The sequence below is a fragment of the Citrus sinensis genome, chromosome 5, assembly GCF_022201045.2.
Source record: "Citrus sinensis cultivar Valencia sweet orange chromosome 5, DVS_A1.0, whole genome shotgun sequence".
Taxonomy (NCBI): Eukaryota; Viridiplantae; Streptophyta; class Magnoliopsida; order Sapindales; family Rutaceae; genus Citrus; species Citrus sinensis.
In genome coordinates, this window is record NC_068560.1 from 26,663,490 (window position 1) to 26,678,252 (window position 14,763).

The 14,763-nt window shown below is 35.0% G+C and overlaps 5 protein-coding genes across 5 annotated transcripts; 4 read left to right on the forward strand and 1 right to left on the reverse strand.

The window, feature by feature from the left end:
• The first annotated feature begins 203 nt into the window (after positions 1-203).
• LOC127902598 (probable methyltransferase PMT25) lies at positions 204-1,232 on the forward strand. Its single transcript, XM_052442147.1, has 3 exons — positions 204-318; positions 413-587; positions 1,107-1,232. Exons 2-3 carry the CDS (start codon positions 415-417, stop codon positions 1,213-1,215), a joined length of 282 nt encoding a protein of 93 aa, XP_052298107.1. The 5' UTR covers positions 204-318; positions 413-414; the 3' UTR covers positions 1,216-1,232.
• Positions 1,233-1,820: 588 nt separating this feature from the next.
• On the forward strand, positions 1,821-2,989 carry LOC102620423 (histone H2AX). Its single transcript, XM_006471877.4, has 2 exons — positions 1,821-2,137; positions 2,621-2,989. Exons 1-2 carry the CDS (start codon positions 1,937-1,939, stop codon positions 2,840-2,842), a joined length of 423 nt encoding a protein of 140 aa, XP_006471940.2. The 5' UTR covers positions 1,821-1,936; the 3' UTR covers positions 2,843-2,989.
• Positions 2,951-5,778, reverse strand: LOC102619675 (uncharacterized). Its single transcript, XM_006471875.3, has 8 exons — positions 5,467-5,778; positions 5,249-5,377; positions 4,492-4,575; positions 4,252-4,392; positions 3,898-3,948; positions 3,654-3,680; positions 3,302-3,397; positions 2,951-3,218 (listed from the first exon to the last, which is right to left on the reverse strand). The coding sequence occupies exons 1-8, from the start codon at positions 5,761-5,763 to the stop codon at positions 3,018-3,020; spliced, it is 1,026 nt and encodes a 341-aa protein (XP_006471938.3). The 5' UTR covers positions 5,764-5,778; the 3' UTR covers positions 2,951-3,017.
• Positions 5,779-5,893: 115 nt separating this feature from the next.
• LOC102620697 (hypothetical protein) lies at positions 5,894-8,553 on the forward strand. The gene is made up of 7 exons (XM_006471878.4): positions 5,894-6,195; positions 6,402-6,620; positions 6,743-6,829; positions 7,120-7,266; positions 7,860-7,886; positions 8,014-8,109; positions 8,207-8,553. Exons 1-7 carry the CDS (start codon positions 5,965-5,967, stop codon positions 8,405-8,407), a joined length of 1,008 nt encoding a protein of 335 aa, XP_006471941.2. The 5' UTR covers positions 5,894-5,964; the 3' UTR covers positions 8,408-8,553.
• A 127-nt stretch (positions 8,554-8,680) lies between these two features.
• Positions 8,681-12,622, forward strand: LOC102620984 (probable protein S-acyltransferase 17). Its single transcript, XM_006471879.4, has 10 exons — positions 8,681-8,883; positions 8,968-9,061; positions 10,231-10,325; positions 10,408-10,575; positions 10,666-10,738; positions 10,839-10,891; positions 11,036-11,127; positions 11,216-11,268; positions 11,726-11,851; positions 12,087-12,622. The coding sequence occupies exons 1-10, from the start codon at positions 8,735-8,737 to the stop codon at positions 12,363-12,365; spliced, it is 1,182 nt and encodes a 393-aa protein (XP_006471942.2). The 5' UTR covers positions 8,681-8,734; the 3' UTR covers positions 12,366-12,622.
• The last annotated feature ends 2,141 nt before the right edge of the window (positions 12,623-14,763 follow it).

A 14,763-nucleotide genomic window follows, 5' to 3' on the forward strand; every position in this document is an offset into this window, starting at 1 on the left:
CACTAAATAATTTGGTAATTTTTAAAAACCTCCCCTGAGGTTCGAGGCTGTTGCAAGTAAATGGCCAAAATCATTTTATTTGTAAAAGACCCCTTACATTTTAGTTCCGTTTGGTTGTCGTTTGACTAATTGGGGGCATTATTGATATTTTGTATTGTTATCAAAGAGTTGCCGTTTTATTGCCTTTAGCATAGAGTCATTTTGAATGGGTGAAGCTTCTCTTGGAGCTCAATCGCGTCTTGCGACCTGGTGGTTACTTTGTCTGGTCTGCAACTCCAGTTTACCAAAAGCTTCCAGAAGATGTTGGCATTTGGAAAGGTATTGGATACTTAGTGAAGTTTCCTCCCAAGAGATGTGATGGTATTGATTTTAACATCCTTGTTCTTCTACTCCATGTGATGATTGATGTCAGCAATGACTGAGCTAACAAAGCTAATGTGCTGGGATCTGAAGGCAATTAAGAGGGACAAGTTGAATGCTGTTGGTGCGGCAATCTTTAGAAAGCCAACTTCTAATGAGTGTTACAATAAAAGACCTCAAAATGAGCCTCCATTATGTGCAGACTCAGATGATGCTAATGCTGCCTGGTACTTATCCTAATAAGTATTAGTTTCTGTCTTTGCCCTTCGCACAAAACTTGAACATGATAGTGAAATCTGTTAGAGATTTCTTCAAAATTTAAAGCAATAATGACAATCAATTTTAAACAAAGATCTGAGTCCTAATATTCATCTAATGCTATTCTTTTTTCTATTATTTTGGTTAGTTTCATTTCAGTACATGTCTGTGAAATAATATTATTTCACTGTTTTGATATCACTTCATTATATTTTATGCATTTTTCTTGATATTACATATCAAATACATCTGTTGAATCAACACATGTTTTTTAGTGTGTAAAGATATCGGCCAAGTGTACATTGATTTCAGACATTGAATTTCCTTCTAGCCTCGGTTTATCATCTCTTGAATGTTTGACCTTGAGAGTACACGCGGGAGGAACAGAGAAGGGGGTAAAAACTAATGAAATAAGATGACCTTCCAATGTTCTTTCAAAAAGTGATATTTCTGATTGCCATTATGTTTCTGTGGATGCATGATTTCAGGAATGTACCACTTCAGGCATGCATGCATAAAGTACCGGTAGATAAATCAAAGCGTGGGTCTCGTTGGCCTTTGCAGTGGCCTCTAAGGTTAGAGAAACCTCCTTATTAGCTGAATTCAGAGGCTGGAACTTCACCCATTCAAAATGATTATGTGCTAAAGGCAATAAAACGGCAACTCTTTGATAATAATACAAAATATCAATAATGCCCCCAATTAGTCAAACGGTAACCAAACGGAACTAAAATGTAAGGGATCTTTTACAAATAAAACGATTTTGACCATCTACTTGCAACAGCCTCGAACCTTAAGGAAGGTTTTTAAAAATTACCCCTAAATAATTGGCTTGAATCAAATACACTTTATAAAAAAATTATGTACTTACAAAAGCTTGAATTTTATTTATTTTTTAATAAATTAAGAAATTATATATGTAACAATATTCTGAAAAGTTCTCTCACATTGTATAAATGTACAATATTAAAGTGGGGGAATTTTCTTTTTCTTTTTTTTTTTGAAAAAAAAAAAAAAGCTCCCAACGGCGCCGTTTTGAGATGCGCGAAACGAAACTTAAAATCCCTTGACCGCGAAGCAACTCCAAACAAGCACAAATTTCCCGCTAAACCAAAACTCGAGTGCCACGTTGGCAATCCGCGTGATTCGTCATTGACCAATCAGAACTAGTGAAGGCCCCTATATAAATTTACACTCCACCTGATTTCCCATTCCACAAAAATACTCAAAAGCAATTTCACCGATCTTTTTTGTGGCTTCACTTTCAATCGCTTCAAACCAAACCGAAATCTAGGGTTAGGGTTTTTCTGTAATAAGAATGAGTTCAACTGGAGGGTCAACGAAGGGCGGCAGGGGTAAGCCGAAGGCTTCGAAATCGGTCTCGCGGTCGCATAAGGCGGGCCTTCAGTTCCCGGTGGGCAGGATCGCTAGGTTTTTGAAGGCCGGAAAGTACGCTGAGCGAGTCGGCGCCGGAGCTCCTGTTTACCTCTCTGCCGTGCTTGAGTACCTCGCTGCTGAGGTTTGTTTGTTTGTTTTATTATTGCCTGATAATGAAATTAGGGTTTGATTGAATTGAACTTTGAATTTGTGAAATTTGCTTCTCAGTGGTAAATTTTTTATTTTTTAAAGGTGTCTTAATCATTTCTTCATGAAAACAAATACAACAGAAATTATGTTTTTTTGGATTATTTTATTCTTAAGTACGGCTGTTTACTTGTTGATACTTCAAATGTCAGTTTTTTTTTCAAAATTGTTTCTTGGAAATTGATTAATATTTTTTTATTTTTTAAGTGGGTCTTAAACATTTCTTCATCAAAACAAATAGAACTGGGATTATATAATTAGATTAATTGATTCTTAAGCACTGATGGTGAAGAAGAATTAAAGCTGTTTGCTTATTGATACTTCAAAAATTGTTTCTTGAAACTGATTAAATGGTTCAAGATTGTGATTTTTCCAGCCTTGTAATATGGGAAATGATTTTATGTGTTTCAATCTACAGGTTCTGGAGCTTGCTGGCAATGCAGCAAGGGACAACAAGAAGAACCGTATAGTGCCAAGGCATATTCAGCTTGCAGTTCGAAATGATGAGGAATTGAGCAAGCTGCTGGGCTCGGTTACCATTGCCAATGGAGGTGTTTTACCCAACATTCACCAGACGCTGCTTCCCAAGAAGATGGGGAAAGGAAAGGGTGACATTGGTTCTGCTTCTCAAGAGTTCTAGACTCTGCTCTGTCAGAATTTTACTAGTATCTGTAAAAAAGGACAAAAAGAAAAATGGTTATGAGTTTTTTTCTTATGGTAACAGAGATTGCATTTGCTAATCTTTAACTATGTGTAACTTGATGAGATTATTCCATTGCTTTCCACATGTTATTTGTTATTGAACAATATAGAACCTAGATTAATTCTCCTGATAGGGCATTCTCTATTGAATGAATACAAGAGCCAATAGATCTTCCCAATGCCATTGCCTCTGCTAGTCTTGATCTAACTTGTATGTGGTGGTGTGATATAAGAACTGTATTCAGTGCTGCCCATTTCACTTGAGAGTCAGCCTCACTCTTATTGTAACCCAGCCATTGAAACACTTTGTCTAGCTGTTCCATGATCCAAATAAAGCAGTTAAGTAGCCCAGAAACAGTATGAGTTATGGTGAAGTTGATGAAATATAAAACCTGACCTTGTTAATATCGCTATAATGGCCTTCTGAGTGTCCAAATACTAAATGCTCTGCCACTAGGCCTCCTAATATTACACATGAAAAGTTGTTCAGAGTCTGCAACCAATTATCAACTGTTAGTTGAATAGTTTCGATCCAGGTGCTTGTAATGCTGGATAATTCTCCATTTTATTCCAATTAACACAGGCATAAATGTTTAAATTTGTTCTCAATGGATATGAATATGTAATGTTTCAATCCTCTATTCTTATTCCGTTCTAGTTGTATATCCCCTTAACCAAAACTAGCACATAAATGCATTGAAAGTGAATGCTTTACTTGTCGAAAATTTGACAAAAAGTAAACTTTTCACCTTAACTGAAATTTCACCTCTGTTGCCCTGCATGGCGTAATCACACGTAGAATAAAAACTGTGTCAAAATCATCATAAGAAGAAATAGAAACAATTATTTTAACAAATTAGCTAGCAGTGCAGTACTGAATGTATCATTCCCTGTTGCTGATAATTTCACACAGTCCATTGTAAGGCTTGTATAATATATATTGGGCCACCTTATTCACCGTTATTGTGAAGAAACACAAAAAAGATGTCTTACCCAGCTGCCTACTTGACCAGTATCTTTCTTTTGCTTCCTTGCATCAGCGACCTGCATGCAGAGACAAACTGTGAGGTATGAAATATTTAGAGTTACAGGAGAATGCCGCTACTATTAATGAACAGAAAAGTAGTAGTCATTTTTTTCCCCCTAAAAGCAACGTGGTAAACATAAATAAGAAATGAATTTAGGAGTAATTATTCGTTGTAGTCTTCACTGACAAGCCATCAATACATTGGCATTTAATATAGATCTGACTACGGGCATCAAATAAATGGGATTTTTTAAAAAATAATTAACCATACTGAGCACTACCATTGAATAAAATTTAGCAAAAGGCAACATTACACTTACTTCTTTAAGAAAATCAAAACCAACAAATTGAACTCTTCCTACAGTGAAGTCATCTTGTTTTAGGGCTTCCACACTTGGTATTTCATAGCCTTTTGGAAGAACCCCAAGCAAGTAGCCAGTGAGAAAATGACCAGCTTCATGCTGTGCAAATATGTTTGTCGTCGTTAGGTACTTCCTCAGGAAGATATATATAATAAACAAGCTCAAGAAGATGATAGTTTAAAAGAAAAGTTTGCTTACTTGCACGCACATGAAATGATCTTCTTCTTTGAGAGACACATAACTGCCATCTTCCACAATACTCTCAACTGTATCACTTGGAGCCTATTAGATAAACGTAGGACTACCTATATTAAGTCTTGACTGTAGAATCATTTCAATTATTCACACATGTAAATCATTAATTTGGTGATTCAATGATCCATCTCTTTAGGGCACACAATGAAGCAAATATTTATTAGATTAACCTTTAAAACTAACAATAAAGTTGTACATGAAAGAAAAATTGAAGAAAAATCAGTTACATATCTATACATATTAAACTTACATAAGCAAAGAAATGGCAAAATTGCAGCATTGTGATTTAAGGTTTTCCTATGTTTGGTTGCATTGAATTCAGTCAAAGTACAGGAATTTTGTGGAATTGAAGGTCATCTTCATCATAAAACTAGCAATTGAGATCTCTAACTCTGACTCATCACCAATTCATAATCTCTAATCCCTCTCAATCGAACACAAATCAAGAGAATTGCTATGTAAGATCAAATGCTTCCATGACCCAATTTTGCATCTTTAACAAAATTTGGCATATTTATAACTGCCATGCTTGCACTAAATTTTGAAACTACTGACTGGTAAAGTGTTTGGTAAATAGTAAACACTCACTTACATTTGACAACTTAGCGGTTTCCTATCAAATCTGAAACACCTCAATCAATCAAATCTGATCACAATCAACATAAATAATGTATAAGAGAAAAATGAATAAACTAAATACCTCATCTAATGAATCAAAAGGATTGCATCTTTCTATTGATTCCATAACTGAATCAAACAATGCTTGTAGAGTTAACAATTCCTTCGAGTCGAGCTCTAATTCATCTAACGATGACAGCCTTTTAGGCACCTACACAGAAATACGCACGTCCCCGTATAAATATACACAGATTAATACGTATTCTGGAATCTCTGAGAGAGGGAAAAGAAAAAAAAGACCAGTTTGGCGGCGCCAAAGCCACGTAGGCCGCCGGCGGGCTTGCGCTGAAGCTGCTTGACCAGAGATAGAGCCACCTTGAAATTGCCTCTAGAAAGCTCCCTATCTACCCTTTTCAGAGCTTGACGACGCCGTTTAGAGTACTCGGCTTCTTTTCCAATCGCCGCCGCTAGCTCCCCTCCGAGCCGGCAGGTCAAAGCCGAGTACATGCTGAGTGAAGGTTTCCGTTTTGGCTCGCGAGAAAATGAAATTACAGTTGAAGATAACGCAGTCGAAGATTCCCCACATTCAAACGACATCGTAGAAGCATTGTAATTTTGTTATATAAACAGTGGCTTTTATGTCATTTTAAATGAAAATACTCACACGTGTAAGTTCGTTATCCGGACAATAATCTGGCGCGATTTAATGTCACTGACACTGTTCAATGTGTTTCTGGTTACCGTTAAAAACCTAGAATTAATTTTTATTTCCTCTCAAATTATATAATCATTAATTTTATGGCCACGTTAATTTACAATAACTTGTGCTTATTATCTTCGCGTCCCCGAGTGAAGGTCCTCTCTTTAAGTAGAATTGTAAGTTCATCTGAGGTTGAAGTCTCAAAACGACGAGTTTTGAAGCAAGTGGACGAGGAGCTAAGCAAGGGAGATGAAAGGGCTGCGCTTGCTCTGGTCAAAGATTTGCAGGGAAAGCCTGGTGGCCTTCGATGTTTTGGCGCTGCCCGTCAGGTTCGCTAGATTGTTTGATAAAAAATATTGTTGTTGTTATTATTTTTCTTGCACTCAAATGTAAGGGAAATAACTTATTAGTAGATTTCTAAAATTGATTTGCTTCAAAATTAGAATCAATGCATATTTAATTACGGGTGTGTGCAAAAAGAACTTCATTATGGCCAAAAAGTAGAGAGTCATTATAAAGGTGTTCCAACTTGCAGATACCTCAAAGGCTTTACACCTTAGATGAATTGAAGCTGAATGGAATAGAGACGAGATCACTTCTGTCACCGGTGGATGAAACTCTTGGTTCGATAGAACGAAATCTGCAGCTTGCTGCCATTGTGGGAGGCGTTTCTGCTTGGAATGTGTTTGGTTTTAACCCACAGCAGATTTTGTATCTGTCTTTGGCATTGTTGTTCCTCTGGACAGTGGACTCGGTAATTTGTAACCTTCACATCTGGAATTGTTATCGATTTGCGTGTAGCTCAATCAATTTTTGTGGTAAAAAATTTCTCGTCAATTAATTTGCTACTGTGTTTAATCATAGTGGCTTTTGCAGGTCTCTTACAATGGAGGAGTTGGCAGCTTGGTTCTTGACACAATTGGTCACACCTTCAGTCAGAAGTACCACAATAGGGTTATTCAAGTGAGAAACATGTTTTTTTTTTTTTTTCTGTTTCTGGAATTTCGTAATAACATTTTTATCTAGCTAAGTGAGAAGAATTTTCAGTGAAATTCTATGGGAAAATCCTTTACATATATGTCATAACAAACTCTATGCTAGTTTCTTCTTCTCTGTGGCTGTAACATGTTAAACAGTTATGCTTTTTTGGCATTTTGGTAGGATACTACCTTTACAATCTATTCCGGATCTTTTTATTTAATATAACTAAGAATGCTTCCATTTAATTCTGCAAATATCATCATTCTATGCAGCATGAAGCTGGGCATTTCTTGATTGCCTACTTGGTGGGTATTCTTCCTAAGGGATATACACTGACTAGTTTCGAAGCTTTAAAGAAAGAAGGATCACTCAATGTTCAAGCAGGGACTGCATTTGTGGATTTTGAATTTCTAGAAGAAGTGGGTAGTTTTCCTCAATTTATTTTTCTTTCGGTAGCTTGTCTTCTGTAAATCCTATATTGTTCTGCTTCCTCAAGGGTTTGCGCTGTCTAGTATTATATCTTGGTAACTTATAGACCTCAATGGTATCCTCCTTTTTTTTGCTTCACTTAGGTCCTCTTAGCAAAGAAATTGGGATGATATATCATGAAAGCCACAGGTTCTGCCATGTCTTTGTCAGTGGTTAATTGAGGACATGTGTAATGGAATGGGAAAAAAGGGGGTAAAAATGAAAAAGAAAAAAGAAATAGTAGCATAGTATGTATGCACTTTAAGAAATTCTAATGAAATAGATTGATCACTTCAGCTCAACTTTGGTTTCATAGTGAAGAATCACTATATCTAGAGCTGTCACCTATCAAGTGAGTAAACTATGTAACATCTGAAAAATTTACATGGAGTTTGATGGTCTGTTGTTAAATTTTACGCCCTGAGGTGCAGTCTGATGTCTGAGAACACTTTTAGGCATTAGCTATTTGGCAATTGTTTTGTGTTTGGTCATGTCCATTTTCTAGCCTTACTATTTTCTTCTGATTTTCTCATGTCATTGGCAGGTTAATTCTGGTAAAGTATCAGCTACGGTATGTTTTTAACTTCTCACATTCTTTAATCACTGCTCATAGCCATGTTAGATCGTATATTACTCTTAAAATAACTGGTTATCTTCTCTTGCTTATATAATTTTAAAGGTTGAATATATCTTCTCAGACATTGAACAGATTCTCATGCATAGCGCTAGCAGGTGTGGCAACTGAATATCTATTATATGGATACGCTGAGGGTGGCCTTGCTGATATAAATAAGGTTCCACACAACTCTGCTCAATTGACTGCTAGTGAAATCCAGGTCTTGGCTTCTACTATCTTAACTGCTAGTTGACCTTTGTTCGATCATGAAACAGTTGGATGCATTACTCAAAGGCTTAGGCTTCACGCAGAAGAAAGCAGATTCTCAAGTCAGATGGTCTTTATTAAACACAGTCCTACTTTTGCGTCGCCATAAAGGAGCTCGAGCTAAACTTGCAGTGGCCATGACAATGGGGAAATCTGTAGGATCTTGCATCGACATTATAGAAGATAACATAGATGATACTGACATTTAATTTCATCTCCAATTTCTTGATTGCAAACAAAGTTATGCAAATACTGTAATTTGTTATATGTACATAAAATTTCCAAACGTCTATGTTAAATTATGATACAGATGTATGTGAAAATTGAAAATCTACCATTCTTGATAGGAGCAAAATTCGAGCCTCAGACGATAGTATTTTTTTTTTAAACATAGAAATACTTTAATTTTTTATATGATTCAGTTAAAATTCAGGGACCTAAACGTTAAAATTGACAAATGAAATTATTAGTCAAAGTCAAACTTCAAGACCAATAAAACCTCAGAAAACTGCTCTGAAACACCGACGTAGGAGACGATGGATGTACAATGGCTTCTGATAATTCACGGCTTGCTGACGCTATTAGTAGTGGTATCGTTTCTCTGCGGGCAATGGCCGATCTTCGAAGGCACTCCAATTCAACGCATCCATTATTTCCTCACTTTTGGCGCCTACGATTACTTCCTGTACTCTCTTTCGCACCAACCCAGTTTTCTCTCTTTTTCGAGAATCGATTCCCTGTGATGATTTTATCTGTGGGTTTCTTGCAGCCGGTTCGTTGGGTTCGTGTTTGGTGAAAAGGCCATCAATGCCATCCTCTCCGTTGAGTATTTCTGCTGCGATCGCCCCAATCCAGTCTTGCAGGTTTCTAATTTGTTTTTTTCCTTTATAATTTGTTTGAATTGTGCGTGCAAGTTGTATGACGATGTGAGTTCTTGATAAATTTGACAACAAAAAGGGAATTTGAAAGTCGGACTTTTGGGATTATTCAAAATTGACAATTGCTTTAACTGGGGTTGGTATTTTTGTACTAAGTGAGTTAGTTTTAGGGTGCTCCTTTTGTTCGTTGGAAGTCTGCTAGTGTAAAGCCAAAATACCTAAAAGCACTTATAGAAAAAGCATCTATTAAGTGCTTCTTTAGAGAACTGTTCAAGTGTATTTGACTGAACCGTCTATTATCTGCTTCTCCAAATAACACTTTGGCTGCCTTTTTGATGTTGAATATGCATTTTTCTATTTCATCTATGTATTTCAAGATAGGCATAAATGTGCATTTTGATGTTTGAAAGCATTTTTCGGGGTCTAGAAAGCACTTGGGATCTGTAAGTTCAGTTTTTGGACTCTAAATTCTGCATTCTATTATGGAAATTATCATTACCAGCTAAATTGCATGGCAAAAGGAAAATCTTTGTCTTATGCTGTTGTGGAAGAAGACATTTAATTCTCATATCTTTGATTGTGATCCATCAGTTCTTATTCTTGAGGTTAGGGAATGGATCACTTTAGGGATGAATTTTCAGATAATTTTATTTAGGGATTATATAATGATGAAGGTACTTTCTTGAAGTTAGAGAATAACAGTTTTATGTGCAAGTTCTTAGATGGTTTCTTCTATACCTTCCTTGTAATTTTGTTTTGTTGTTTTCTATTCAATAATCTAACAAATGCCGCAACATATTGATAATTCTTTTGCTCTTTTGTGAGCTTTGACTCGATTGATATAAAGATTTTGACTGGAAAAGGTTAGATGCTCAACCTTTTAAGAAGATTGGTTATGATTGGGTTACAGAAGATGTAAGATAGGGTGAGGTAGAATTTTGGGTTTATCTTCGACTGCAAAGAATTACAAACTGAGTAAATGTTCTAAATTTTTCTGCTGTTGTGAAAGTTGCTTATGTATATTTTTTTCTTTTTCATTTATGAATTTATTCATATAACTTTTTCTATAATTTTACCACACAGACATATAAAAGGTTTCCCTTTCTTGTTATCACATGGTAAATCTTTTGTTAAAAATTTCTCTTTTATTGCAGATAATATATTTGGCAATAATTGGAATCACTTATTATTTTATTGCAAAGTCATCCTTTAGCTATATTCCTGGATATTATTTAAGTGGATTTCATAGGTAAGAAACCATGCATGGATATGTTATTTTTATGGCTCTTGTTTTATGCTGAACTTAAGTAATAATTTTTAAGGTCTTCCAGGTATACAAGCTTGTTGGGGGTTGGCATTGGTGTTTTTTTCTTTCTGTTAACCAGCTTTGCGGATCCAGGAACTGTGAAAGCTGAGAATGTTTCTCAATATCAATCTGCTTATCCTTATGACAATATCATATACACAGAGAAAGAATGTTCAACTTGTAAAATTCCAAAGTGAGTTCCTTTCTTTCTTAATAAACACTCTCTTTAAAACTTCTTGTTTCATCTGTAATGAAAAGATTTTTCTTTGGATCTTTGTTTCAGACCTGCTAGGTCGAAGCACTGCAGCATATGTAATCGCTGTGTTGCTCGGTTTGACCATCATTGTGGATGGATGGTACAGTTTTATTTTAAACTATATTCCTTGTTGTATATGCTGAATGATGAAAATCATCAATTCTTTTGATTTGCACTGAATTTTTTTTTAACTATTGCAGAACAATTGTATAGGGGAGAGAAATACCCGATATTTCATGGCTTTTCTCTTATGGTGAGTATTCTATGATTATTAGAATCTCTTTTGGCCTTAGTTGGGTCATCACCTTTGCTAGTTGGCCCTTTAGATATACAATAAGCTGCATGTATTTTGTTCCATTGATTTATTTATGTTAAATGCTACATTAGTGTTTTGCAGGCATTTGTTTCTTTGTTTATATGGAATTGTAGCCCTTGGGTTTGTTCTGGCTGGAAGATTAAAAGAATTAAGAGTTGTATATATTCTAACAGGTAACGATGATATCAATTGAAGATCTAGTTGTTATATTGTCTGCTTTTGAGAGTCAATATGACATGTCTTTCTTCATCCTTTTTGCAGTTTATTATGGTATAGAAAATTCATTTCGCAAGTTAGCTCCACATGTTGTACAGGTGAGTATTTCAAACAATTTATCATGCTTCTTTAACATGTGAACTTGTTCAATACATGGACAATGGGCAAAAATTGTGTTTTGAATTAACTTAAGAGTGCCTTTTCCAATGGCATATGGGATTTGCTGAATTATTTCCTATAATAAGTTGATTGTCCCTCAGCAGAATCCGAATCTGGAGATATTTGATCTTTACATCTCTAGAAACGGGTGCTTCATCGCTTGTCTGTTATTATCTACTGAGAAATATTTTTTAACTTCAAAAAAAATCATTAAACTATCTTTTCTGATGTCAAGAAAATATATGACAGCTCTTATGGTAGCTATTAACATGTTTGTGTGTGTGCATTGGGATGTTTCTTTGCATTCACGTATCTAATCAAAAGTCCATGTGTTTGACATTTTGCACTCGCAGCCTTTTTTGGCTACTTGATTAACATGTTTTTGGTGTGTAACAGTGGTTGTTGGGTTCATATAACACTCAGATACTTCTTATGGTGTTTCTTGCTGTTGTTTCTCTCCTGCTGGCGAGCTTCTTTGGGTACCATGCCAACCTTTGTCGAACAAATACAACAACAAATGAGGTAAATCTTTGGCAATTATTTAACATTTCTTGCAAATATAAGAGGGCAGGATGTGGGAATAAACTTCATGGCTCTGTGGCTACAAGATAGCCATCCCTGCTACACGTAAAATTAGGTCTCTGTTGAGATATGCTTAACATCTCAAGAGAAAATTTTACGTCAACAACTTGACATAACATTTAAAGTTTGTTACTGAAACCCTGGTTTTATGTGTGGTTATCTACTTCAAATACAGACTGTCAAGTGGCAAGATCATATGAACTGGCTGAGGAAGGTGAATGAAGCAAGGGCAAGTGCTGCAGCACTTAAAGCAAGCATCAATGGGATGAGCAGCGAAAGAAAGCCTCCAGATAGCAAATGGAAAACCTTTTTTCGTAGATCCCCCTTGGAAGACTCTGGGGCTGTTGTTAAGAACAACATCTATGATAAAGGCATCCTTCACAATGTTTGGGAGGTCATATCTCCTCCATCAACAAGACGGTCATTTTTACGAACCAAATCAAAGTCCAGCTGAGAACGCTGTAAAAAACTCAACACTCACTGTGTTATCAATGCAGTTGGCATTCCTGTAGTGTCATGGCTCATCTTGTAGTTCAGATTTGTCATCATTACTGGATAGAGAGGTTGATAGCGTGTATTATTGTGGGAGATTCTGAAGAAATAGGAAAGTAGGCATATCTCATTTTGTAAAACAACATTACATATTTTGAGTTCCATTAAACCTTTTCTTTCTTTTTTTTTTCTAAAGGAATTTTTTTTTGTTTAATTTAATGATTCTAATTTTCTCCCCACCGATGTGAGCGGGGCTGGAATACTGAGAATTTTATTTTCAACAAGATATTGTACTGCCTAATTAGATGAAATCCACAAATTAAAGTTGAATTACACTGGGAACGGTGCTATAATTAAAAAAAGAATTTGAAAAAAAAAATTGGTGCAGTTTACTTTGGAAATCACCATACAAAATTCAACATCTTTTTGTTTTCTTTTGTTTTCATTAATACACACGCGTACTTTTTTTTAGCATGTCCTCTTTATAGTAAAATATGATATAATATTTTACCAAGTAGTTTTTATAGTTTCATTTTTAGCTGGATGTTCGGTAGTCATGAGTGTATAAACTATGCCAGAATAACATTTTTCTTGGAACAATACTCGTGTATAAAATTTCACTGTAATATTTTACAAAGTTACTTAAACATAAAATCTCTATGATCTCCTAGCATTTAAGAACGGAGGATCTACATCGAAGAGAGGACGGGATTCTTATTTTATTATAAATTAAAGTTTTACAGAGTTATTTGAAAACTGAAACCTATCTATTTTAACTGACTTTAACTAACTTCATATACGAGTAAACAAATTAGTTTTTTTCTAATATCTTGTCAGTTAAAATTTCAATTCATAACTTAAGACTTTGAAACAGAAAAACTTTAACTACCTTCATCCATGTAAATAAATTAGTTTCTTCTACCATATTATCAGGGATAAAAGCTTATTTAGTCATTGTATTTTAAGATTAATGTCCATTTAGTCCCTATATTTTTAAAAATATCTCGAAACATTCCTGTCGTTAAAGTATTGATACCCCTACCGTTATTTTTTATTTATTTTCACTTACTTTTACAATATTACTCTTTTATAATAATTGTTTTGTTTGGGCATTCATAAAAAGAAAATATTTAAATTATCAATTTAACCCTAAAAAATAAAAAAAAAATTATATTATTATTTTTTTTTTGCAAGCACCATTTGCACACTTGGTAGTTTGCATACAATTTTTGACAACTAAAAAATAATATAAATTTTTTTATTTTCATTTTTTCAGGTTAAGTTTGTAATTTAATTATTTTCTTTTTGTTAATGTCCAAATAAAAAAATTATTATAAAAGGGTAATATTGTAAAAGTAAGCCAAAAGAAATAAAAAATAACGGTATGGGTATTAATAATTTAACAGCAAGAATGTTTCGAAGCATTTTTAAAAATACAGGGACTGAATGGTCACTAATAAAGGTGGCCAACGGGCCGGACGGCACGAGGCACGGCACGGGCACGGCACGTGTCCGTACAGAACGGCACGGCACGAGCACGTCTCGGTAGAGCACGTGGCACGGCACGGCACGTACGTGGACCGTGCCGGGCTTAGATTTTAGGCACGCGGGCCTTAAAAGCACGGCACGATTAAAGATGGGTCAAAGCACGGTACGCGAAAAAGCACGCAATAAGCACGTTTCATTTTTTAATGAAAGTAAACTTAAAATTTTATGATTTTATAAATAACTTGAAATTAAATCTTTTAATATCTTTTATTGGCTCAAGTTTTTTAAATTTATTTAATTCTTAGTTTCAAAAAATTATAATTGATTCATGTTTATAATTTATTAAATAAATAACTGATATCATGATTTTAATAAATAAAATTATAAATATAATGATTTTATAAATATGTATTAATATTATTATAAACTATGATATATGACTCTACGTAACTCCAAGTTAACAATTAAGTTAACCCTTAAAAAAATTATTATTATTGTTATTGTTATGTGCTAAAAAAAAATTCTAATACCATAGAGTCAAACTTAGCAACTAATATTACATTCTCTTATTATTATTGAATATGGACTTGAGTTTTGAATTTTTTATTCTATTAAATTAAAATAAAGGCATATGGATAAAAAAAAAAATACATAAGCTTGAAAAAAATAAGACAACAACTTGGCATACGCTCTTAAAAAAATAAAAAAATAAAAACGCTTAGTGGACTATTTTTCCTAGGCACGGCACGGCACGGCCCATGGCACGGCACGTGTGGGCACGGCACGAGTGGGCACGAGCACGAGCACGTGTGGGCACGGCACGTGTGCCGGGTTGGCACGGCACGAAATGAATAGTGAGCACGGCACGGCAC